The sequence below is a fragment of the Podarcis filfolensis genome, assembly GCF_964270895.1.
Source record: "Podarcis filfolensis genome assembly, chromosome: 2".
NCBI lineage: Eukaryota > Metazoa > Chordata > Lepidosauria > Squamata > Lacertidae > Podarcis > Podarcis filfolensis.
In genome coordinates, this window is record NC_139605.1 from 14,139,557 (window position 1) to 14,166,355 (window position 26,799).

The window sequence follows — 26,799 nt, forward strand, 5'->3', positions numbered from 1 at the left end:
CCTGGTCCTGAATGGGGTAACTGTGCCCCTGAAGGACCAGGTGTGCAGCCTGGGAGTCATTCTGGACTCACAGTTGTCCATGGAGGCACAGGTCAGTTCTGTGTCCAGGGCAGCTGTCTACCAGCTCCATCTGGTACGCAGGCTGATACCCTACCTGCCCGCGAACTGTCTCACCAGACTGGGGCATGCTCTGGTTATCTCTCGCTTGGACTACTGCAATGCGCTCTACATGGGGCTATCTTTGAAGGTGACCCGGAAACTACAACTAATCCAGAATGCGGCAGCTAGACTGGTGACCGGGAGCGACCACCAAGACCACATAAACCGGTCTTGAAAGACCTACACTGGCTCCCAGTATGTTTCCGAGCACAGTTCAAAGTGTTGGTGCTGACCTTTAAAGCCCTAAATGGCCTTGGTCCAGTATATCTGAAGGAGCGTCTCCACCCCCATCGTTCTGCCTGGACACTGAGGTCCAGCGCCGAGGGCCTTCTGGCGGTTCCCTCCCTGCAAGAAGTTAGGTTACAGGGAACCAGGCAGAGGGCCTTCTCGGTAGTGGCACCTGCCCTGTGGAACGCCCTCCCACCAGATGTCAAAGAGAAAAACAACTACCTGACTTTTAGAAGACATCTGGAGGCAGCCCTGTTTAGGGAAGCTTTTAATGTTTAATAGACTATTGTATTTTAATATTCTGTTGAAAGCCACCCAGAGTGGCTGGGGAAACCCAGCCAGATGGGCGGGGTGTAAATATATTATTATTATTATTATTATTATTATTATTATTATTATTATTATTATTATTATTTCTTATAACATCATTATTTCAGGGTAAATAAATAAACCAGGGTAGAAAGGCGAAATCTTGCCACACAATCCTTATACTGAGCCACAGCACTGGTCCATCTATCTTAGTGTTGTCTGCACTGATTGGCAGCACCTCTCCAGAGCTTCAGGCAGGCGACATTCTCAGCCCTACCTAACAGCCATCTGTCATGGATGTGTTAGTTGCAGGGGGTTAGAATGGATGACCTCGCGGGGTCCCTTCCAACTCTGTGATTCTGCAATTCGGCATGCAACACGTGTGGCTTTCCCCCAATGAGTTACTTACCACCCTTCTGAAGCTGGCTGAGCAAGTTAAATCGAAAGCGCTCTCTGTTTTCAGTTCTGATTTTGATTTGGCACGATGACTTACCTTGGACTTCCTCCCTGGCTTTGGGATTCCCCCACCCATCAGCTGTGACAGCCTCCGCGGCCAACCAATCAGCTTTCCCTGCCCACTCTGCTTGGGTACATCCAAGGGAGGGGGAAAACTTCGTCCTGCTTTCAGATGGGAAGCCAGAAAGCTTCAGAAAGAGAGAGGCACATGACGGGCATCTGCAGGACCCAGGAAGACAATGAGGTACATGGTTGGTGGCAGGAGGGGAAGGCAACATACAACATCGTTTTCAGGGCTGGAGGGTGGATGGATTTCAGCAGGAGTGACTTTTCAGAAAAGGCAAGCGGCAGGTGACATGCTAACAGCCTTTCTCAACCTGTGGGTCCCCAGATGTTGTTGGGCTACAACTCCCGATTTTTCAATATGGTTTTGCAAGTATCCTTTAAACACCTTCCGGAACTCAGAACTCCTATTAGAATAAACAAGTTCCGTTTTAAATACTGAAATACTAAATAAGACGGATAACAATGTGTAACAGAAAAAGAAGCATGAAATTACGTTAAAGGTGTGTGAAAGAAAGTAATAGAAGTGGAAAGAAATTGCAGTGGAGTAGATTGGAAGTCTAACGCAAAGGTGGGGTGAGGGGTGGTGGGTGGTGATGATGGGAAAAGGAATTATCTGTGAATTAGAAATTTTAATTTTTTTAAAAAAAGAACTACAACTCCCATCACACCTAGCTAGCAAGGCTCAGGGATGATGGGAGTTGTAGTCCAACAACATCTGGGGACCCACAGGTTGAGAACCACTGTAGAGGTTTCTAGCATTGTGTAAGCATAGAGAGTTTTTCCCCCCTCCCTCTCTCCCGACGCTAGGCCTCGTAAACATCCAATGAGGCTGAAGGTTCGAAGATTCGGGGCAGATAAAAGAAAGCGCTTTTTCATGGGTCACATAGTCGGAACTACGGAACTCACCGCCACAAGAAGCAGCAATGGCCGCCAATTTGGATGGCTTTAAAAGAAGACTGGGTGAATTCATGGAGGATACGTCTATCCGTGGCTAATAGCCACAATGGCCAATGCTCTGTCTTCATGCTCGGTGGGAGTCAGGCTTCTGCTGGAAACCATGGCGAGGGAGAAGGCTTTCTGCTTGAATCCTGCTTGCGGGTTTCCCCAGATAGCTCAGCCGGTAGAACAAGAGGCTCTTAATCTCTGGGTTGTGGGTTTGAGCCCCGTGTTAGGAAAAAGATTTCTGCACTGCAGGGGGTTGGACTAGATCATGGGTAGGCAAACTAAGGCCTGGGGGCCGGATCCGGCCTAATTGCCTTCTAAATCCGGCCCATGGATGGTACAGGATGTTTTTACATGAGTAGAATGTGTCCTTTTATTTAAAATGCATCACCGAGTTATTTGTGGGGCATAGGAATTCATTCATAGATTTTTTCCAAAATATAGTCCGGCCCCCCACAAGGTCTGAGGGCCAGTGGACCGGCCCCCAGCTGAAAAAGTTTGCTATAATATCCTGGTCACTAGATGACCCCTGGGGTCCCTTCAAACCCAGCAATTCTATGCTTCTCTTATTTTATCTGGTTGGCCACTGTGAGAAGAAGGATGCTGGAGCAAAGGGGTCTTTGGCCTGATCCAGTGTTCTTATGTTCTTGATGGAAAGGGGGGTGGGGAAGGCAGGAGTTTTTAGCTGCCTGTGTCTTAGGGAAGCCTGGGCAACTGGTCCATCAACTCAGTATTTTCTGCTGCATTAGTGGTTCTCTGGGGTTTTGAGCAGCAGTTTCTCCCAGCCCTACTGGGACATAGGATCGCAGAATTGTAGAGCTGGAAGCAACCCTGAGGATCATCTAGTCCAACCCCCTGCAAGGCAGGAATACAGTGGTACCTCGGGTTAAGTACTTAATTCGTTCCGGAGGTCCGTTCTTAACCTGAAACTGTTCTTAACCTGAAGCACCACTTTAGCTAATGGGGCCTCTTGCTGCCACCACGCGATTTCTGTTCTCATCCTGAAGCAAAGCTCTTAACCCGAGGTAATATTTCTGGGTTAGCGGAGTCTGTAACCTGAAGCGTATGTAACCTGAAGCGTATGTAACCCGAGGTACCACTGTAATAATAATAATAATAATAATAATAATAATAATAATAATAATTTATTTATACCCTGCCCATCTGGCTGGGTTTCCCTAGCCGCTCTGGGAGGCTCCCAACAGAGTATTAAAAACAGAATAAAAAATATAATAAAAGTACGACTTTCCCCTATGAGGATCAAACCTGCAACTTTGGCCTTATCAGCACCATGCTCCAGCCAACTGAGCTGCCTGTGGCAGATTTCAAGAATAGAACCTGCATGCAAAGGAGATGATCTACCAGTAGTAGTAATGATAATGATAATGATAATGATAATGATAATGATAATAATAATAATAATAATAATAATAATAATAATTTATTTATTATTACTCTGGGTGGCTCCCAATCAAATGTTAAAAACAGTACAGCATTAAGGACTTAATTCGTTCAGGAGGTCCGTTCTTAACCTGAAACTGTTCTTAACCTGAGGTACCACTTTAGCTAATGGGGCCACCCGCTGCCGCTGTGCGATTTCTGTTCTCATCCTGAGGTAAAGTTCTTAACCCAAGGTACTATTTCTGGGTTAGTGGAGTCTGTAACCTGAAGCGTCTGTAACCTGAGGTACCACTGTACAGCTTTTCGGTGGGAGCACGGCCGCAGGATCAGCTCTGCCCCTCCCTCCTCCTTCTCAAAAACTAAATTTGGGACGGATTGCAATTGATGAGACCTGCCCCACCAACAAGAGGCCAAAAACACTTTAAAATCTTTTGGATGAAGGGCCAAAGCCTGGGTAAAGAAAGAAAGTTTTTGCCCGGCGCTTAAAGAACTCCCAGTAGCTACACGGTGGCAAAGAGAAAATACTTCGCACATGCTCAAAGGAACGCCGTCGATTGTTCGAATCCTCGTGTGACAAGACTGCAGCTGGAAACTTCAGTCTGGGGCGAAGCTAGGAGTTGAACTAAGTGTGGGAGGGGGGCAAGTTTCAACCCCAGCATTTTCACAACACGTAGGGCTGGGTATTCTCAGAGTGGTTTAACATTCAATTCCTCTTCACGGGAAGCTCTGGGAATGGGAGAGGAATAGAGATCTCCTAATTCAAAGCACCTTTAACAAACGACAGCTCCCAGAATTCGGGGGGGGGGGGGAGCAGAGCTGTTCGATGGGTTTTTTAACTTGGGTGGGTGCTGTTTTATTTGGAGAGCGGGGTTGTTTTCAATTGTTAAACATTATATGTGAGCTGGATTTTTGTATTTGTAGGCTGGAGTATTGTTTAGGGGCTTTTGTTGGGGAGTGTATTGTTTATTAGTGTGTGTATACAGTGGTACGTCGGGTTACAGACGCTTCAGGTTGCAGACTCCGCTAACCCAGAAATAGTACCTCGGGTTAAGAACTTTACCTCAGGATGAGAACAGAAATCACGCTGCAGCAGCAGAAGACCCCATTAGCTAAAGTGGTACCTCAGGTTAAGAACAGTTTCAGGTTAAGAACGGACCTCCAGAACGAATTACGGACCTCCAGAACGGATTAAGTTCTTAACCCGAGGTACCACTGTAGGTTAATTGTTTGGATTATTTTGATTGTGCTTGGATTATTCTGATTATTAAAAGAGGCCCCATGGATACACAGTACACATGTTCCACGGGACTTCTTTTAAAAGACTCACCTTGTATTTTGTGCTTTTATTATTCTGATTATGCATTTTGTGCTTTTGTTATTTTGTTTGTGTATTTTGTGCTTCGTATATTGTAACTTTGACCTACGGGTATAGGATGGTATACGAAATAAATAAATAAATAATAATAATAATAATAATAATAATAATAATAATAAAGTGGCATCACAGCGCTTTAAATTTATGGTCGTAAACGTGGTCCGAGCGACTCTCCCCCTTCCCACTCTGGAAAATGCCTGTGCCATTCTCAGCTTACATGAGGTCTTTCCTTCTTCCTGAAAGCTGGGGAATTACATTTTGCCGCTGCCTCCAGCCAGCCAGCCACCCGCTGCTTCCCCTCCCCTGCACATCTCAGAAGTGGGGTTCCCCTGGGGCTCTCTCCCCCCTAACAGCAGAAAAAAAAATCCCTGACACTTGATGTCATCTGGTGACAAAGCTGAGTGGAATAAACGTCGGCTGCATCTGGGGGGAGAAACTGTGATCTCCTCGCATGACTGGCAGGAATGTTGGGGGAAACCCAGAATGTTTGAACTGCAGCCTGAGTAACTAAAAACAAGGGGGAACCCAAAGCAGGGCTCCCAGGCACAATAGCCGGAGCCAGGGAGGGGATGCAAAATGGCTGTAATCGTTTGCAGAGGATCTACCATATACTGCGCTTGTGACAGTTAAAAACCTCTGGCAGTGGCTGAACGGCAAGGAATCTGGCAACGCGGCCGGCAGTCTAACTCCATTGATAGATAGATAAAACTTTATTCGCATTAGCCAATGGCCATAGCAACAGTAAAACATTACCGTGTGCGCAGAAAAGGAAATTTGATATAAGAGCACAATGTAAAGTCCTGAATCAGCCGTCAGTTAGTGGCCCTTATTCTGATTGCCCCAGCTACAAACCTAGCAACCTTTGCTGTTATCGGCTCATTTTTATCTGATAGGAGAAAAGGACATTGTGGCAGTGGTTGAGCGCCCTGGGATGGTTAGTACGAGTGGGGTGATGATCTGGTTCCTCAGGTCTTTGTAGAGAGTACAAGACAGGAGGACGTGTGCCGCTGTTTCGGTGCTACCATCTCCACAGGGGCAAAGACGTTTCTCAGGTGGGATCTTTTGGAAACGACCCTCAAGTACCGCAGATGGCAAAACATCCAGTCTTGCAAGTGTAAAAACACGTCTGTATTTTGGGACAATAAGTTTGTGTACATATGGGGCCAGAGAATCAGAACGGAGAGGTGGAAAATGAACATACCAAGGGCAGAATTTCCTTATAGTGGCCAGGTTGTTCTGATGCTCAGAACTTTTAGACGTTGACCGGTTAGACTGTTTGCTTTAGTAGGGCCCATGGTGAGTAGGTGTTGTGGGGATAGGACACAAGAGTTTTTGATAGACGGTTTTAAGCCAGGCACTTTTATGGGAGTCTTGAAGTACTAGGGATAGTAAACCGGGGGGGATTTGAGTTTAGGCGGAGCCAGAAGTTAAGAGTTCTTTGCCAAGTCCATACTTCTGCTGAAGGGAGACTTGCCTCCAGTCTCAATGATGCGTTTGGGACGCATGGCGGTACAGGAAAAAATCTGCCTTAGAGATTTTGATTGAAAAGCTTCCAAAGTGCTAAGGTGGTTACCAGTCCAAATCTGAGCCCCGTATAGTAGCTGTGCCAGGGGTTTAGCTTGGAAGACTTCTAGGGCTTAAGCATATCCAGCTCAAGGGGCAGTAAAGAGAAAGGCAAAGTAGGAACAATAAGGCAAAGCCCCAGTCTATATCTGAGAAGGAAACCTCGAACCAGTTCTGAAACAAACATAACAATGGAAGTAATTTCCAAGAGCCCTGGAAGGATACCAACTGGCAACACGGGTAGTAGAGAGGTGGTGACCCATGATATTGATGGGAACATACTACAGGTCTGGCAAGTTTCGAGCCAGAAAAAAGGCTGGAGTCTAACTCCATTGAGGGAAGGGGAGGTTGTCCCCTTCTTCCCTGGCAGAGAGGTGGGACGCCATTTTTTGGTTCACCTCAGGTGACAAAATGTCTTGGGCTGTCCCTGCCGCCACCGCACCAGTTGCTGATGCAGGCCGGGCCTGGACAATGGACACAAGAGCTAAGTGGAGCCTCGGAGGCATCATACTGTCAGACTATAAGAGATGGGCATTTTCTTCCTGTCTTGCTCAAAGTATCAGGTTGGCCACTGTGAGAAGCAGGATATTGGACTATGTAGGCCTGAGTTGGCAGGAGTGGTCTTGACCTTTCCTTTCTTTTCTTTACTTTCTTGCCTTTCAGCTGTGAAATGTCCTCACCTGAATGCCTGAAGGAGAAAGGAATTGAGCTCCTCACCCATTTTGACATGGTGGGTCTTAAGGAGATGATAGATGGTAGGTAGGTAGGTAGGTAGGTAGGTAGGTAGGTAGGTAGGTAGAAGAAGAGAAGGAGTTTTGATTTGATATCCCGCTTTATCACTACCCGAAGGAGTCTCAAAGCGGCTAACATTCTCCTTTCCCTTCCTCCCCCACAACAAACACTCTGTGAGGTGAGTGAGGCTGAGAGACTTCAGAGAAGTGTGACCAGCCCAAGAAAATAAAGAACTTATTTACAACAGCGGCAAGAGTCTTGTTAACACAAGGATGGAAGAATGAGGAAATCCCAACGAAAGAACAGTGGCAAAAAAAATTGATGAGTTATGCAGAATTGGTCAAATTGACATATAAACTGTGTGAAAAGGACAACAGTGACTTCAAGGAAGAATGGGAACTTTTTACAAATTACTTAAAAAGACAACAAAATGATTTGGACTCCTTGGCAGGTTTTGAATAAACACCCACAAATTTATTAGTTGAACACAGGACAGATAAGGCAAGGATATGTACAATTTTATAATATGCAGAGAACAATATGTGCAAAGAAATCAGAGAGGGGGGCTGAGAGAAGTCCTTGGGGGTGGGGAAATAATGTGATTGATTATGTGGATTGATATTTTGTTATGCTGAAATTGCTTAATAAAAATACTTTAAAAAAACAACAACAAAATGACAATGGGCGATGCTCTCCTGCAGGTTAGCCTTCGATATCAGCAGGCTCCCGACGAACAAGTAGGTGGAACTATGGCGTCCCAGCACTCTCACCTGCTCGGGGCTTTACAGCAGTTATCGGGTCTGGACAAGTTGTGGGAGAGGCTAAAGTCCGACCTTCCGTGCAAGCAGAAACTGGGAGAGCTGGAAACACGGCAGAAGACCTTGGAGAACATCGTCTCGGTTTTGAGTCGGGAGCTGGGCAGGAGAGAGGAGGCCCCTGCAAATGCCCTCGGAGAAGCCATGGCCAGGATCCTTTACCTGGAGGAGAAGGTAGGAGACAGCCTCATGCAGACCACAGCTTGGAAAGACTAGGATCCACTCTCAGGAAACACTGGAGTAGGAACAGGGAGCCTATGGGCCTGCAGATTTTCTTGGGCTATGACTCCCCTGTTCCCTGACCACTGGCTATGCTGGTGCAAACTGGAATATGGCCATATCTGGAAGGATGCACCTGTCCCCACGACAGACCTTCTGCAATGCTATTTAGCTTTTTTTTTGTTTTGTTTTAAATTTATTTAATCATTTTTTCAATACAAACAACAACCGCAAAAGACACATACAACAAAAACCACCATAATGCTAATAACACAATTTGACATTTCAGATTTGAATACATTGATATACATATGACTACACCTTTTTAACAATATTTCCCCCCCCTCTCCCCCCCCCACTTCCCACCACTATCCGCCTTATCGCTTAAATATTCCTTCCGGATTTCTTCATATTTATCCAGTCTTAATTTGCGCCGACATGCAATTCGTTCGTATGTAGCTAATCTGTCCATGTTACCAATCCGTGTGCTCAATGGAATCTTTTTGAGGCTCTTCCAATTCATCAAAACAAGTTTTTTTGCTTCTAATATAGCATGGTACATCCACTGTTATTTAGCATTTGTCGGCATCCATCTGTCTTAGGAGACAATGGAGTGCGTCTCCGGGGGTGAAGGCAAACAGCTGCGTTAGCAAAATGACCTTTTCGGAACGCAAGCCTGGGCAGTGCATACAGAGGTCCTGGACTGACCAGGTGACAAGTCTCAGCCTCGCTGATGGGGTCCAAAAGAAAGAAAAGCAAGATTTTTGGCCCCAGCTTGGCTGCAGGAGTTGCCAGGAGGCGTTCAAGGCACATATTCAACCACCGTAGGGACTCCATTCCAGATTTGTGTAGGGTTCATTCCTTAGCATTTATAAGGGCACTACTGGAACACTCAAAGCAGCTCCGCTACATCAGCAGGCTGAGGAGCCTTATCTTCCCATGCCTGGAGGGTCAAATTTGACAGGTGGGTGGGGCTGCCCACCTGTCAATCACCTGGCACCTTAGTGGTACCAGGTGACACTGTGCTTTGAAGTCCTTTTGCAAACACTTCTATGCTGCTGTTTAAACATCCCGTTTCCAGAACTTTATAGAGCAGCGCAGGGCCATTATTAATTTATTATTATTATTATTATTATTATTATTATTATTATTATTATTATTTTGCAAAACACTGGTCCAGATGAAACAATGATATGACTGCGTTAGGCAGTTTCCACCATTCCTCTGTTACTGAAGGTATGAATAATTCGATGCAAAAGACTTTGAGGAAGAGCCTTGGGCTCAGTGACAGAGCACAAATTTTGCCCACCAAATCTAGTTAGGGCTGGAGAACTGCTGCCAGTCAGCTGTTTTTGGACTGCAGTTCCCATCATCCCTGACCACTGGTCCTGCTAGCTAGGGATGATGGGAGTTGTAGTCCATAAACAGCTGGAGACCCAAGTTTGGGAAACCCTGGTGTAGACAATACTGAGATGATCTGAGGCAGCTCCTCTCATGTCCCTATGAACATTTTTGCTTTATGTTCTGTTCACCTCACACTCAAATGGACGGCAGGTTCCTCACAACACTCCGTTCATTTCCTTCCAGGTGCAACAACAAGACTCCCTCTTGACCCTGAAGGATGTGATGATCAGCAACTTAGCATCCCGCCTCCAAATCTTGGAGCAAACCACGTACGACGGGTGTTTCTTTTGGAAAGTCCCCGAGATGGGACTCAGACTGCAGGAGGTGCAAACAGGAAACAGGCCTGCCCTGTACTCCCCCAGTGAGTTGACCTGAAAGCGCAAAGAGGAAAGAAACACAAAGGGGGGTTCTGGTTTTGTAAGAACGTTCCCTGTGAAGAGGAGCCAGCTCTTAAACTGTGGTGTAGTGGTTTTCATTCAAAATCCTTTATTAGGCATAGCACACCACACATTATCAAACATACATCATATACAGACTGTATAAAATACGGGCTCAGCGAACACAATTTATCCCAGTCCTATTTTTAACTCCAAAAAATAAATAGATGTACATAGATAATATAATACAACACAGCAACATCACCTACCCTTAAGAACCACTAAGTCTCTCTATCATGGCCCATTCTTTCTTCATGGACAGCACTCAAAAATTCAGCCACTATAACAGTAATTTGATCATCGCTGTCCGCCAGCAGGTCCTGAACAGTTGGTTGTGTAAAAATCTGTCTATTAAATTTTAGGGCCTCAAACAATGGTCTTCTGCCATAACTGCCAAAATCACAGGAAAAGAACACATGCTCCAGAGTATCGAGTTCCTGTTTTCCGCATTTGCAGAGACGCTCTGATTCTGGGATAGCTAAGTATCTTCCTCTCACTACCACCGAGGGAAACATGTTAAATCTGGCCAACATAAACAGCCTACATGATTCATGTTTCTTCAGATTTGTCATGTATCCCTTTTGGAAATCTCTACACAAAGGGAGATTTAAGTAGGTAGGAGAGCAGGTGCTGTGCTTTGCAACCTCAAGCATGGCGAGGACACTTTTTTCTGTAAGTGTCTTCCTGGTAATTTCCCATGTATCTTTGGGATCAGAAATTTCAAAATCAGTTAGAGTGAGCCCTATCGAATCCAATTTTCTCCTGCAAGTCAATGATAGATTGTGAATTGCACTATCACTTAAAAGATCGTAAAGTAGAGAATTAGGGGATAGGGCTCTATAATGGAGGAAGATCCAATATTTCAAGGTCCTCAGCCATGCTCTTACTGATAAAGGCAATATTCCCAGCTCACAACATATTGTTTCATACTTTACAGAGTTTGCAAGTCCTAATAATGACCTCAGAAGGGATGCGTGAAATTTATCCAACCTCTTGAGGTCACCTGAAATCCACACTGGTGTGCCGTATAGAAGTTGGGCACAAAGTTTCATGCCAAACACTTGCAATACAGCTGGAATAAATCTGTTTCCTACTGGAGAAAAAAAATAGGATTTAATATGGTGGGCTGTCACTTTGGCCTTAACTATTGCAGCACATATATGTGTATTCCACTTCATATAGTGCTATAAACATGCAACACCAGTGGTTAAGAGCGGTGGACTCGTAATCTGGGGAACCGGGTTCGCGTCTCCGCTCCTCCACATGCAGCTGCTGCGTGACCTTGGGCCAGTCACACTTCTCTGAAGTCTCTCAGCCCCACTCACCTCACAGACTGTTTGTTGTGGGGGAGGAAGGGAAAGGAGAATATTAGCCGCTTTGAGACTCCTTAAAGGGAGTGAAAGGTGAGATATCAAATCCAAACTCTTCTTCTTCTTCTTCTTATGGGCAGTGCCAATCCTGAATGTTTCGGATTTGTGACCATTATGCTCATTTGCCTTCAGTAAAGCTCTGCTGGATGAAATTTAATTGCCTCAGGTCTACAGTCCTACCTTGGGTTGAAGTTGCTTCAGGTTGAGCGTTTACGGGTTGTGTCCCGCAGCAACCCGGAAGTAATGGAACGCGTTACTTCCGGGTTTCGCTGCTCACGCATGCGCAGACGCTCAAAATGATGTCACGCGCATGCGCAGAAGCGGTGAATTGCGACCCACACAGACACACAGATGCGGGTTGTGTTCGCTTCAGGATGTGAACGGGGCTCCAGAACGGATCCCGTTCGCATACAGAGGTACCACTGTATTTTGGGGGAATCCTGCAACGTGTTTCAGTTTTTACTCTGCCAACTATAGTGGTACCTCGGGTTAAGTACTTAATTGGTTCCGGAGATCCGTTCTTAACCTGAAACTGTTCTTAACCTGAAGCACCACTTTAGCTCATGGGGCCTCCTGCTGGTGCGCCGCCGGAGCACAATTTCTGTTCTTATCCTGAAGCAAAGTTCTTAACCTGAAGCACTATTTCTGGGTTAGCAGAGTCTGTAACCTGAAGCGTATGTAACCCAAGGTACCACTGTATACACATTGGAATTTGCTCTGGATCAATATTGAGTAGACTTTCAATGACAGACCCAACTTTCTGACGCCACCTGTTTCCTTCCCTTTTGCCCCCAAGTGTTTTACACCAGCCGCTACGGTTACAAGCTCTGTCTCAAGCTGTTCCTGAACGGAGACGGGGCAGGAGCAGGCACCCACCTCTCGCTTTTCCTCGTTCTGATGAGAGGAGAACATGACTTCCATCTCAAGTGGCCTTTCCGGCACAAGGTATGGGGGCTTTTGTGCTGGGGGTATAAAGGTAAAGTAAAGGGACCCCTGACCATTAGGTCCAGTCGTGGCTGACTCTGGGGTTGCAGCGTTCATCTCGCTTTATTGGCCGAGGGAGCCGGCGTACAGCTTCCGGGTCATGTGGCCAGCATGACTAAGCCGCTTCTGGCGAGCCAGAGCTGCGCACGGAAACGCCGTTTACCTTCCAGCTGGAGCGGTACCTATTTATCTACTTGCACTTTGATGTGCTTTTGAACTGCTAGGTTGGCAGGAGCAGGGACCGAGCAACGGGAGCTCACCCTGTCGCGGGGATTCAAACCGCCGACCTTTTGATCGGCAGGTCCTAGGCTCTGTGGTTTAACCCACAGCGCCACCCGCGTCCCTCTGGGACACGGTCCTGCTGGGGGTATAGGAGAGTCGAATAAGAACCATAAGGCAGTGGTGTGCAGCCTGTAAACTTCCAGGCATTGCTAGACTCCAGTTCCCATCATCCCTGACTGGAGCTGAGGGGAGTTGGAGTCCAACAACCGGTGTGTTTTGCGACTGGTGCTATGACCATGTGGAGATCTCGGGAAGCCAGGCTGGCGACCGACATTTCCATTTGGGCTGGCCTCCATTTTTTTTAAGCAGGTAAGCAGAAGATCTTATTTACTGCGTTCATTTTTCACTTTCTCTCTTCAAGTAATACATGGTTCATTCCCCATCTCAGTTAATCTCTACAAAAATCCTGCGAGGTAGGTTAAGTGAGCTTCCCGACCGAGTGGGGATTTGAACCCTGATCTCCCAAGTCCTAGTCCGACACTCTAACCACTACACCTCACTGGCTTTTCCGAGTTCTTCTGCTACGGGGCAGCTATATAAATTAAGTCGGTAAATAAATACGGGGAAAGCAAAATGTCACCAAAGGTGGATCTACACACAGGCGGGGCAGGGGGTGACGACCACTATGAATAAGTTGGGAATTAGATTGCTATAACAAAACAAAAAACAAAACAAAACAAAAACCTTATGGAAAAAAGCGTATTAAAAATTTCCTGCTCTCTGCCGCCAACTGGTGTTGCATGTTTATAGCACATCAAATCATTGCTTCTTTTCTAATGTTGCTGCGTTTTTAGAGCAGGATCTGAAATATTTTCGCTGAAGCTAGAAGCTTGATGTTTCAATGTTTTTGCAAACCGCTTTAAGATTCCCCCCCCTTTAAAATATAAAGCGGTATAAAAATGATAATAATAATAATAATAAACAACTCCATGGAGGACGGTGCCTAGACATGCCGTTGTGATTTAAGGTTCCATTTGGCAACGAGCTCATATATATCTAACACTGCCAATGACGTATGAAAGACCACTCAGAAGCTGTGATGGTTACAATGGATTGAAATTTGCAATTGAGAGACATCCCTTCTTTTGCCCTCTTCCCCCCCCCCCCCAGGTCACCTTCACTCTCCTAGATCAAGTCAACAAGCGCCACATCTCCACCTCCTTCCGCCCCTTGGAGACCTCGTCTTCCTTCCAGCGCCCCATGAGCGAAGCCAACGTGGCCAGTGGCCTGCCCGAGTTTTGCCCCTTGAACTTGCTCCACGCCCCGGGGGCTACCTATATCCATAACGACACATTAGCCATTCAAGCTGTGATAGACACAAAGGCTTAGACTTCGAGCAACTTTCACCCTTCCTACCGTATGGCTGCTGCTCCGAGAGGCCGAGGTGGGAAGTTTCCAAAGGGAACTCTGCCCAAAGGGACCCTTTGCTGCATTCTCCACAGTCTCTTCTCAAATGGGGTGCGACCGGGAAAGGAAAAAAAGGAAACCTTTGGAAGCTTCCCTTGTCCCCCCAAAACGCTAGCAAGACAGGGCAGCGAGCGCTCCGTGCTATCCGAAGAAGAAAGTAAATTCAGCACCCAGAACATTGTTGTTGTTGTTGTTGTTTAGTCTTGTCTGACTCTTCGTGACCCCCTGGACCAGAGCACGCCAGGCACCCCTGTCTTCCACTGCCTCCCGCAGTTTGGTCAGACTCATGCTGGTAGCTTCGAGAACACTGTCCAACCATCTCATCCTCTGTCGTCCCCTTCTCCTTGTGCCCTCCATCTTTCCCAACATCAGGGTCTTTTCCAGGCAGTCTTCTCTTCTCATGAGGTGGCCAAAGTATTGGAGTCTCAGCTTCACGATCTGTCCTTCCAGTGAGCACTCAGGGCCGATTTCGTATAGTACAGTGCCACAAAACATGGCAGGTTCTATAAACTTAGTAATTTATTCCAAGAGCTGTGTAGCGCTTTCGTGTAAAATCCAGGCTGTTACGGCACGGATGAAAGGTGTGAACTTAAAAAAAAAAAAAGAGCTTCTGCCTTAATTCTAGTATCTCAACAGGTAAAGCTTTCCCCCTCCCTGTGGCACCATGCCAAGACTGCACCTGTTGGTTTTCCGCCTGCTGTACCTGAAACCAGCGACCCACCAAGCTAGTGTTGTGCCCTGCCGGTGGTCTGATAGGCCTTCAATGTTGTTGTTTTCTTCTCCCTTGCCTTCTTAGGACTGCAAGGTCAGGGAGGTTGTCAAGTTACCTGAAAAGACCTCAATACACGATGGTCTCCTTGGAAGCGCAGCGTAGCACCAACAGTCTTGTTTGTAGGCACCCAGAACTTTTGGCCATTAAAGTATTGAGATATGAGGTCTATTTCCCTTGTACTACGGTGGGTAGGATTTGTGCTTTTTATACGTATCGATGGGTGAGCATTTGTAGGTTTTTTTGTTTTCGTTTTTCCAAGTGGCCTTGATGCATTTCGCCGTTATTTGCATCTTACTAAATTCGTAATTGCTCTGGAACACATTTGCGTGACAGGCAATGGGATAATGATCATAATAATGATCGCAACGACTGTAAATGATGTGCTACAGTCACGGTTGCGCTAAGAACAGGCCCCAACGCTTAGACTTGATTTCATCAGAACTGAGTGAAGATCTGATGGGCTCCCTTGGACAAAAAGTAAAGACACCAACCAGGGTAAATTGAAGCAAATCAGCAGCCTGTAGGCTTGGTCTTTATTGAAGAAAGACTGTCGCGACAGGGTGCTCCCCTCACTTGCAGGTGAGAGGAAAGACCCACAAAAATGGTGTGCAAGACCATATAAAAACTTTTGAAATTCCCATCCTGTAGGTCAAGCCCACCCCCAGAAACATCATGCATACATTACAGAAAGGAGGGTTTGAGGGAGGAGTTGTGGTGGTAACCTGAGTGTCCTGTCACCTGGCTGATTCCCTTCTCCTCCTCCCCATGAGTCATTTTCAGAAGACAAAAGGTAGTCGCAGTTTCCTGCCCCCTGAGGGAAGATCTGATCATTGTCCTTTGTTCCAGTCCATGCTGAATCCACTCCCATATGGAAGTTCTTTGTGATCTTGATTGTCTTCTGTCTAGGACCATCAGGGTTGGGATAGCAACTGGGCAGGGCTCCTGTGGATGTGCTGGGATGGTGAAGGGATTATGGCTGGCCTGTATCAAACCTTCCCCATTTTGTAGTCCTTCCTTCATGGAGTAAAATAAAAGTGGAACAGTGCAAATCCGATGTATGGTTGATTTTCTATGAATTTATAACAGAAGTGTAGCGTATGTAGTGTGTGAGTGTGAGTGTGTGTGAAGTTTGTACAAACTGAATGATGGGGGGGGGGTTCCTGCTACACGGCTTCGAGCCGTGAAAAGACCTTTGGATTGATTCGGCAGAAACACCAGCGTGCGAGGAGATGCTGCGAACTTATAGAGTGTAGCGTTCCCAAAGCAAGGAAGAATTGGACTCTGATTAATAAAATACACACGAGGCTTGACCAGCAAGACTCTGGGAGGAGTGCGTATAATAATAATAATTCTCTCCAACCCTCATTTTATTCACAAAAGAACTTTTTACACAGTGTTCGTAAGAACCAATCAGATTTCCTCTGAGCATTTAAAAAACCACCCACGTGGGGACGAAGTTAAAAGTTAAAACTACAAAGAGCTAATTTGAGCATGCATAGTAGTCCAGAGTAAATAAAATAGGAAGCAAGGAGGAATGCTTTTAGGAAACCCTGAAGGTCATAAACAGGAGTAAACAGGAGAGGCGGGATGGCAGTATTTACCATCTCTTTGTGAACTCTCTTCCTGGCCCTAAGATTAACAAAACTAACAATAGGTACATCAAAGAAGCTACCTACTATCTTTATGACCCAGGATGCCTGTGACACCAGTCTGTGTTTAGAATGCTTATACATGCCTGTCAGGCGTAGAGAAATCAAATGGCAGAGATGGAGAAGCTTGTGGGATTTGATCAGAAATTGTTGTCAATGAATCAAACCCAGTCAATGCAATGCTTTCATCGTGGACACAATGGCTTGATGCATATTTTATAATTCCTCATAGTGATCCCATCTGATCACTACAATAGAGGGGAATCATAGACATAAAACCCACACAGAAACGCATCATTGCTTGTTTTAACTTGCTTGTGGGAACAACTCAGAGACTGTGAAAGAAGGAAGGTTAACAACAGAAAGAATTAGAGGAACCATCAAAAGTGACTATGAAAAGCAGTAGAAGTATGAGATGATCAGAACCCTCCAGACTTGAAGCATGGGAAGTCCTATTAAGAAATTTATAATCTGGCAGAATATTCGGATTGTTTGATATGTATATGTATAATCTGGAATATTTAATGTGATTTGATTGGATTGTTAAAGTGGAAAATTTAATAAAAATGATTTTTTTTTTAAAAAAAAGAACAGGCCCCAACTCCTTTCACTTGCCGAGGCCTCACTCAAGATTGCTACCACAGAAATACACCATTTCGGGCAGGAATCTTTGAAAAGAGGAACTGAAATTACTGTTTTTCATTACTGTTATTGATCTTTTTCCTTCCAACAGCCATATCAAGCCGATGTACAGTGGTTCCTCAGGTTAAGAACTTAATTCGTTCCGGAGGTCCATTCTTAACCTGAAACTGTTCTTAACCTGAAGCACCACTTTAGCTAATGGGGCCTCCAGCTGCCATGGCGCGATTTCTGTTCTCATCCTGAAGCAAAGTTCTTAACCCGAGGTACTATTTCTGGGTTAGCAGAGTCTGTAACCTGAAGCATCTGTAACCCGAGGTACCACTGTACATTGAAGATGTACAACGCAGAAACAGCAGGGCTTTTTTCCCAGCCAGAACTCAATTCCGGCACCTCTCAGGTGGTCGCCATTGGCATTATAAGAGAACAAGGGAGTCGTTCATGGTGAATCCCGGCACCTCTTTTTCCTATAAAAATAGCAATATACACACACAGCTGAAACCATGCAACATGGACACTTGTGGTAAAGACCCAGTTATCTGACTTGGAAAGTCTGTCACAACAGAACTGCCTTTGGGTGTTTCCAAAAGTTGGGCACCTGTTGTATCTCAACAGGAATGCTGTTCTGCAGAGCAATAACCCGATAACACACTCCCAAAAAGAGCCACATTTTATAAGCGTATTGGTCAGGTCAACCAAAGGCCTGGTTTAAAAAGAACGTTTTTGCCTGGTGGCTAAAGGTGTATAATGAAGGCGCCAGGCGAACTTCCCTGGGGAGAGCATTCCACAGACGGGAAGCCACTGCAGAGAAGGTCCTGTTCTCATGTTGCCACCCTCCGCACCTCTCGAGGTGGGGGCACATGAAGAAGGGCCTCAGAGGGTGATCTCAGGGACCCGACAGGTTCATATGGAAAGAGGCAGCCCTTGAGGTATTGCGTTCCTGAGCCGTTAAAGACATTGCATTAATTGCATTAAGGCAGGACCTCCCCGTGTTGAAGGGGCTTAGTCCACATGCCTTACGCTCAGGAACCTAGCTTCCCCACCCGCCCCGCAGCAAAAGCAAAAAAGACTCATCAAGACGGTGACTTGGTTCAATCTTTTTTTTATTATTGTTTAAATTGATTCCACAAGGGGTTAAAGAGGCAGTGAGTGAATCTAAAGTCCTACATCCGTCAATACGCCTAACTCCCCCCAACAGAGGGCGCTCCCTCTACAGATTTCAAGAACATTCCTATGACCCCCACCCCACTCCTGCCCCCTAACTACGTTACACAAAACACATACAACAGCGCCGCTTGGAAGGGAGCAGAGACCCTCGCCAACCCGCTGTCTTAATCTAGCTGCTCCTCTGTGGCTGCGCCGGCCTTGCGGATATGCAGAGAGGTTATCTGTTGAGGGTGGCAGTGGGGGAAGCCATTGTTTTGAGTTTGGGGAGCGTGGGGGGGTCTGATTCTGAACTCCCAGTCCCCAAACTGCAGCACCATAAGAGATGGATGTGGCAGGCCAAGCAGTCACAGAAGGAAAGTCGTCAGAGGTCATTCCAGATCAGGGATGGTTGAACCTGTGGAACTTGTTGGACTCCAACTCCCATCAGCCCCTGCCAGCATGGCCAATGGTCAAGCATGATGGGAGATGTAGTCCAACAACATTCTCATTCTAGTTATTGAGTCTCATGGCAGGGCAAGTGGAGTGGCTCTAGGGACACCTTCCTACATCTGACACGAATCATCAGGTGTTGAGATTCAAAACTGAACAGGAGACCCCCTAGTCCCACAACCATCCATCGTAATGGAGTTGCCTGGTTCTGTAGCACTTGGATCACCTCAAACACGTTGAAAGCTACTTATGTCCCACCCGCCCATGTCTCCTGGCTCAACAGTTCTTCCAACATGGTGGCTATGAAAGAGAAATGGCCACCATCTTGGGTCTAGTCCTCACAATGGACACATCCCTTAAGCACCTTCCAAGATGGCTGCCCACCAATGTTTCTCAGCACCCGGTTTCATAACACGTCCCCCTCAGCGATGAAGGGAGAGCAGTGCTGCTCTTTAACGGTCCATAACGGGCTAAAAAACTTGAGGGAACCTCACTAAAAAAAAGCGGTCGTTGATTGAAGAGCTAGAACTTCAAGTTTCCTGCCGATGGCTTTTTCTTCAGCACTTGGAGCAAAGTTGAGCACCTATCTACTCTGGGGTAAAAAAAAATGTATTCGTAAAGCGTACACTGTAGAAGACAGGAGATAAAGAGAGACTCGTGTGGCTCCGTGGAAGCGAAGATCCAATGTAAATAAAAGAGAGAAACTGCGAGATTTAAGGCCGGTCAAATTAGCGTGTTTGGAGCTGTCCTTGCCTCACAAGGAAGTTAAGGGGAGAGAAAGCGGGGTGCCTGCACAAAGGAACCAAGAGATGGGGTTCCTCTCGAGGGAATGCAAGAACCTACGTTTTATTGTGGGGTTCGATAGGCACTAGATCTCCAGCTTCTTGTTGATGAGAAGAGAGCAGGAACTGAGAGTCCCACCAAGTTTGGCCACCTCAGTGCAAGCCGCAGGGATGAGGGTGTAGTCCGGAAGCTTCTGGAAGGGCTGTGAGAGGAGGCAGAGAGAAACCGGTTAGACCTCTTCCCAAAGCAATCTCCGTCCCTGCAGTGGCCAAGCCACACCTGAAGCTCGTGAAAAGGCAGGCGGTTTTGCGCGGGGAGACAGAGCACACAGAATGGCTGCAAAGCTTGCAAAAGGCCATGCTCAAAGGTCAACGCAGGAGCCACCATTCTTTTGTGGCAGCCTCTGAGCTGGCCATTACGGCGTCTCAAATTCTGCCCCAAAATGAATTGACATACTGTATTTTTCGCTCCGTAAGACGCACTTTTTTCCTCCTAAAATGTAAGGGGGGAAGTCTGTGCGTCTTATGGAGCGAATGTGTGGTCCCTGGAGCCGAATTGCCCAGGGGCGAAAAGCAGATTGTGCTTTTTTCTTTTTTAAAAAAAGAGGAAAGGGGGTGTTGAAATGAAGCCGTTGAGCAGCTGATCGGCAAGCGGTCGGGAGGGAGATAAGGGACACTAGCGATAAAGGAGGCGATAAAGGAGGCGTTAAAAGAGGTAAAAGCACATGGATCCTCGGGATTTTTGCATTGGGCTACCCCAAACTCACCGTCAAATCACATATCATGTCTGTGGCCACAGCATGAACCACAAAAATCATACATCCACTGTTTTGTTCAGAATATTTTTTTTCTTCTTTTCCTCCTCTAAAAACTAGGTGTGTCTTAGGGTCAGGTGCGTCTTATTGAGCAAAAAATATGGTGCGTGCAGTCGTACCTCGCCTCCCAAATGCCTTGGGAGTTGAACGTTCCAGCTCCCAAACGATCGAAAACCAGAAGTGAGTGTTCTGGTTTTTGAATGGTCTTTTTTTTTGGAAGATGAACGTCTGGCGCGGCTTCTGCTATTGTTTCCGGCGTGCCTGCGCAACTGGAAACCAATCAGAAGCCACGCCTTGGTTTCCAAATGTTTTGGAAGTTGAACGGACTTCCGGAATGGATTTCGTTCGACTTCCAAAGTACAACTGTATTGCTTTAATTGTTATGCATTTTTTTAACTAGCTAGGGTTTACGCTTTTAATACTTTGAGATGGAATTGCTTTGTTGAGTATTTTAAGTAGGTATGGATTTTAACCTTGCAAGCTACTTAGATGCCATTTTGGCAAGTAAGTGGCATATTAAAGGTAAAGGGACCCCTGACCATTAGGTCCAGTCGTGGCCGACTCTGGGGTTGCAGCGCTCATCTCGCTTTATTGGCCGAGGGAGCTGGCGTACAGCTACCAGGTCTTGTGGCCAGCATGACTAAACCACTTCTGGCGAACCAGAGCAGCACACGGAAATGCCGTTTACCTTCCCGCCAGAGCGGTACCTATTTATCTACTTGCGCTTTGAGGTGCTTTCGAACTGCTAGGTTGGCAGGAGCAGGGACCAAGCAACGGGAGCTCACCCTGTCGCGGGGATTCGAACCACCGACCTTCTGATCAGCTAGTCCTAGGCTCTGTGGTTTAACCCAAGGCGCCAACCGCTTCCCTAAGTTGCACATTATTATTATTATTATTATTATTATTATTATTATTATTATTCTTCCTAGATGCAATCCTCCTCCTCTTCTTCTTCTTCCTCCTCCTCCTCCTTGCAGCCTCCACACCTGGTCCAGGGATATAAACTCAACCCTTTCCCCCCCACCCCGCCCACCAGGTAAAGCACTCTTTCCCCTTACTTGTACGCTGTTAGGATATTCCTCAACACTGCGATGCAGAAGCACACTGCTCTTCTGACCAAGCCGTGCATAGACGCAATTTGCAGCCGGGTCATCCGGCACCGTCAGTGTTTCATAGTGGTGGTCGGTCAATTGTTCCATGGTCTTCAACAAAAGAGGGCAGTGGGAAGAGAAGGGAGAAGCTCATTAACATAGAGATTGGGGAGTAGGCATTCACATGAGCCCCAAGGCAACTGACCAACATCAAAACCAAGAAAGATAAGTTCTAAAAACACCACAGAACACCGTATTTTTCGCTCTATAAGACGCACCAGACCACAAGACGCACCTAGTTTTTGGAGGAGGAAAACAAGAAAAAAAATATTCTGAATCTCAGAAGCCAGAACAGCAAGAGGGATCGCTGCGCAGTGAAAGCAGCGATCCCTCTTGTTGTTCTGGCTTCTGGGATAGCTGCACAGCCTGCATTCGCTCCATAAGACGCACACACATTTCCCCTTACTTTTTAGGAGGGAAAAAGTGAGTCTTATAGAGCAAAAAATACGGTAAACACCCAAAACAGAGACCTCTTCTGAAAGCAGAGACGTTTCTGAAAAAACCAGAGGCATTCTTGTTGGGAATGGTGGGAGAGGGTATTGATAAGAAGGACCAGAATTTGTTTTTATACGCAACAACAGCGGCGAGGTTACTGCTGGCTCAGGTGTGGAAACAGCAACAATTGCCGACAGTAGAAGAGTGGCAGTATAAGGTTATGGAATATGCAGAAATGGCCAAACTAACAGGGAAAATTCGACAACAGGGCAATGAAACGTTTCAAAAAGAATGGGATAAATTTATGTCGTATATAGACAGGATGAAATAGTGAAACCAGTAAAGGGAAAGGGACCCCTGACTATTAGGTCCAGTCGTGGCCGACTCTGGGGTTGCGGTGCTCATCTCGCTTTATTGGCCGAGGGAGCCGGCGCACAGCTTCCGGGTCATGTGGCCAGCATGACTAAGCCGCTTCTGGCGAACCAGAGCAGCGCACAGAAACGCCGTTTACCTTCCCGCCGGAGTGGTACCTATCTATCGTCTTGCACTTTGACGTGCTTTAGAACTGCTAGGTTGGCAGGAGCAGGGACCGAGCAACGGGAGCTCACCCTGTCGCGGGGATTCGAACTGCCGACCTTCTGATTGGCAAGTCCTACGCTCTGTGGTTTAACCCACAGCGCCACCCGTGTCCCTAGTGAAACCAGTAGAAGGGAAATAAATCTCACAATGGGAAAATAAAAAGAAACTATCTTAGACATTAATGACATGTGAACTAAAATGTAAAATATAATTAAGATAATCAACCATATTTGTAAATGAATATTTGTATATATAGAAAAATTTATTTGTATACAAACTTTGTGGATGGAAGAACAACAATATGTAAAATAGACAAAGACAATGTGAAAATTTTTAGATATAAAAAAGCCAGAAGAAGGAAAGAGGGAAGTCAGCTCTCAGGAGCAAGTACAAATGTAAAATGTAATGTAATATGTGTATGTATAGTATGTAATTTAAAAAAAACACTAATAAAGATCATGGTGGGGGGGGAGCAGAGACCTCTTCTACTAACCAGAAGAGCTGGTTATCTCAATAATGTGGTTTCAGGAAGAGCACAGATAGCAGGCACCAGTCACATCTCCACAGAACAGGGGCAGCTACGCAGAAGGCCCTGCTTCAACTTTCTGTGGGGTGCGGCTTCTGGTATTTGGGGGGCGTGAAGGAGCAACTCTCATAAGGGATTCATAAGGGATAAAGGCTTTCTTGAAGAAGAAGAAGAAGAGTTTGGATTTGATATCCCGCTTTATCACTACCCAAAGGAGTCTCAAAGCGGCTAACATTCTCCTTTCCCTTCCTCCTCCACAACAAACACTCTGTGAGGTGAGTGAAGCTGAGAGACTTCAAAGAAGTGTGACTGGCCCAAGGTCACCCAGCAGCTGCATGTGGAGGAGTGGGGAATCAAACCCAGTTCACCAGATTACGAGTCCACCGCTCTTAACCACTGCATCACACTGGCTCTTGGGAGTGGAGAGGAGGTGGACCCAAGTAGCCCACCTAATCCAGCATCCTATTCTCACAGTGGCCAATCAGATGTCCCAAAGGGGAGGAGGAACTGAGGTAACAGCACTCTCCACTCCTGCCTTGCGGCTCTTTCTCAGGAGAGGCCCCCTGGGAGGTTGTGGACGTTACCTTCATGGCTTTCTTGGCCACGTCGCTGCTGCCAATGACAACCGTTTCAGAGCCAGCCATGCTGCAGAAGCTGCGGAGGTGCAACGTACCCGAGACAGGAACAGTCGACACCGCAAAATCCTGCAAAGAGACATTCCGTAAGACTCCTGGAAGTCCATGCCACACAGTTGCAACCAAGAGCTCCACCCATTCTTTCCCCATGCAGGTCTGAAAAGGGCAGGGGTGAGAAACCAACGGGAGGCTCCACACAAGTTTCTAACAGGGAACTACCAATGAGGTGATCTTTCCCCTGCAAGTAAAGCCCTAAATGACCTCAGTCTTGTACACCTGAAGGAGCGTCTCCACCCCCATCATTCTGCCGGACACTGAGGTCCAGAGCTGAGGACCTTCTGGCGGTTCCCTCCCTGCGAGAAGCGAAGTTACAGGGAACCAGGCAGAGGGCCTTCTCGATAGTGGCACCCGCTCTGTGGAAGGCCCTCCCATCAGATGTCAAGGAGATACAACTATATAGAACTACTATACAACTTTAAGGAGACATCTGAAGGCAGCCCTTTATGGGGACGTTGGTAATGTTTGATGCTTTATTATGTAATAATAATAATATAATATGATAAAATAATAATAATAACAACAACAACAACAACAACAACAACAACAACAACAACAACAACAATAATTATAATTTATTTATACCCCGCCCATCTGGCTGGGTTTCCCCAGCCACTCTGGGTGGCTTCCAACAGAATATTAAAATACAATAACCTATTAAACATTAAAAGCTTCCCTAAACAGGGCTGCCTTCAGATGTCTTCTAAAAGTCTGGTAGTTTTTTTTTTGTTTTTTTTAAAAATATTTTATTAAGGGTTTTCTTGTTTTACAGTGTAAGTGTAATGCCTCGTATTTTTTTTTCTTCCATGTAACATTTTTACAAATCTGTTTCATCTTCTCACATAAAAAACCAAGAATAAGCCCCAAATACCTGCACCTCCCCAACTCAGAAGGAGGATGGGGAATCCCCAACATAGAAGCATATTACATTGCCAACCAAATACGCCATATAATCCCATATATACTAGAAGATGAGACAAAACAATGGGTACACCTAGAGAGGGACACAATTGAAAATACCTGCACCACAACATACCCACTCCTCCCAAACAAACTAAAGAAAATTCCCACAACACTTAACAGGTACACACAGACCATGCTCAAAGCATGGAAAACACAAATAAAAGTCTGGTAGTTGTTCTTCTCTTTGACACCTGGTGGGAGGGTGTTCCACCATATATCTGATGGAAGCCACCCAGAGTGGCTGGGGCAACCCAGTCTGTACAAATATAACAATAAAATATATCAACAAACAACAAATATAACAACAACAACAACAACAACAACTCCTCATTTGGGGCTTTCTTTTTATACCTGAGGATCACACATGGTGAGACTAATTATATGGCTGTGAGCTGCTGAAAAAATATATTTCGGTAGTCTCCCTTTCACAACAAGGGGGAGCATGTTTTATACAAATGCACAGGCAAAGGAAAATTAGAAAGAAATGCAGCCCCGCCCACCCATCCGCCACCAGCCAATAGTTTCTTTTTCAGTGGGTTAAAGAAGAGTCCCAAGATGAGGACAAGGATATGGTTAGGAACTCTTCATCAGAGATCCAAGAGTGTCACACATTCTCTGGGTGTGGCTATGATATGCGGGTCACATTGGGACATGGAACAAGGAAAAATAGCTGAGGAGGCAGTGGAAAGGTTAAGCAGTTGGGAGGAAAGAAGTCTCTGTTCATTTCTTGAATTGTTTTCAACGTGGGGGTTCTCAGTAGAAGTTGGCTCAGCCGTGGCCTTGAAAGGCAGATCTTTCCTTTAATGTGCCACCACAGGAGATTACAGTGGAACCTCAGATTGCGAACGTGATCCGTGCGGTAGGCATGTTCACAACCCGCAGCACCACGTCTGTGCACACGTGCGTCACAGTTCAGTGATTGATTGTGATTTTATGTAAACGGTGTTATTTTTACTGTTGTTAGGCGCTCTGAGCCTGGCTTCGGCTGGGGAGGGCAGGATATAAATAAAATATTATTACTATTATTATTATGCGCATGCGCAAAGTGCGATTTAGCACTTCTGCGCATGCGTGAGCGCCAAAACCTGGAAGTAACGCGTTCTGGTACTTCCGGGTTCGGAGCGGTGCGCAACCCGAAAATGTGTAACCTTAAGCGTCTGTAAGCCAAGGTACCACTGTACTGGTTATGTTTCCGGGGCACTCCCATCTATTCATGCGGAGCGCCGGGGGGTGTCCAACAGATGAACTAAACATGTGCCAGCCTTGTGAATAAGGCCGGAAAAATGTTTACTAGTCTGCTAGGGGCTGGCAGAGGAGGGGTGGAGCGTTTCAGCCCTACTGCAGCAGTCTGCTCAAGCAGTTGCCCAGAACTGCAGGCACTCGCCTGCAGGCAATATCCTTGTCACCTATGGGTACCAGGCTACTGCTTAACTGCAAGGCTGCCGTACACCTTAGAACAGGGGTGGGAAGCAGAAGCAGAAGAGCAACAACTGAATAGCTAGGAACCACAACTGCGCAGGCTTTGGGCAAGGAGGTAGGGAATAATAATAATAATAATAATAATTTATTATTTATACCCCGCCCATCTGGCTGGGCCTCCCCAGCCACTCTGGGCGGCTTCCATAAAAACCAAAAATACACTAAAATATCACAGATTAAAAACTTCCCTGAACAGGGCTGCCTTAAGATGTCTTCTGAATGTCAGGTAGTTGTTTATTGCTTTGACATCTGGTGGGAGGGCGTTCCACAGGGCGGGCGCCACTATCGAGAAGGCCCTCTGCCTGGTTCCCTGTAGCTTTGCTTCTCGCAATGAGGGAACCGCCAGAAGGCCCTCGGTGCTGGACCTCAGCGTCCGGGCAGAATGATGGGGGTGGAGACGCTCCTTCAGGTATACTGGACCGAGGCCGTTTAGGGCTTTAAAGGTCAGCACCAACACTTTGAATTGTGCTCGGAAACGTACTGGGAGCCAATGTAGGTCTTTCAAGACCGGTGTTATATGGTCTCGGCGGCCGCCCCCAGTCACCAGTCTAGCTGCCGCATTCTGGATTAGT

General features: G+C 46.4%; 3 protein-coding genes across 5 annotated transcripts in view; 2 read left to right on the forward strand and 1 right to left on the reverse strand.

Annotated features, from left to right (window-relative positions):
• The window catches only part of LOC310757070 (uncharacterized protein), a 179,530-nt gene that overhangs the window by 25,729 nt on the left and 127,002 nt on the right, over positions 1-26,799 (forward strand). The gene's annotated exons all lie outside the window — the stretch shown is intronic.
• Positions 1,311-17,137, forward strand: LOC310757139 (TNF receptor-associated factor 1-like). Its single transcript, XM_083602340.1, has 8 exons — positions 1,311-1,396; positions 7,163-7,229; positions 7,933-8,220; positions 9,853-10,030; positions 12,273-12,421; positions 13,853-14,315; positions 14,632-15,398; positions 16,110-17,137. The coding sequence occupies exons 1-6, from the start codon at positions 1,392-1,394 to the stop codon at positions 14,069-14,071; spliced, it is 906 nt and encodes a 301-aa protein (XP_083458466.1). The 5' UTR covers positions 1,311-1,391; the 3' UTR covers positions 14,072-14,315; positions 14,632-15,398; positions 16,110-17,137.
• DDAH2 (DDAH family member 2, ADMA-independent) overlaps positions 18,296-26,799 on the reverse strand; it is a 44,882-nt gene continuing 36,378 nt past the window's right edge. For all 3 annotated transcript variants that reach the window (XM_083602384.1, XM_083602385.1, XM_083602386.1), the window contains exons 5-7: positions 23,678-23,797; positions 21,461-21,604; positions 18,296-19,790 (exon numbers count right to left, since the gene is read on the reverse strand). In XM_083602384.1, the coding sequence (XP_083458510.1) occupies positions 19,674-19,790; positions 21,461-21,604; positions 23,678-23,797 (381 nt within the window). In that variant the 3' untranslated portion in view covers positions 18,296-19,673. The remainder of the gene's footprint in view (positions 19,791-21,460; positions 21,605-23,677; positions 23,798-26,799) is intronic.

Excerpts from the sequence above, each read along its gene's own strand:
- LOC310757139 (XM_083602340.1), top strand. Across the intron at positions 8,221-9,852 it reads TCCTTTACCTGGAGGAGAAG|GTGCAACAACAAGACTCCCT; the intron begins GTAGGAGACAGC and ends ATTTCCTTCCAG. Across the intron at positions 10,031-12,272 it reads GCCTGCCCTGTACTCCCCCA|TGTTTTACACCAGCCGCTAC; the intron begins GTGAGTTGACCT and ends TTTGCCCCCAAG.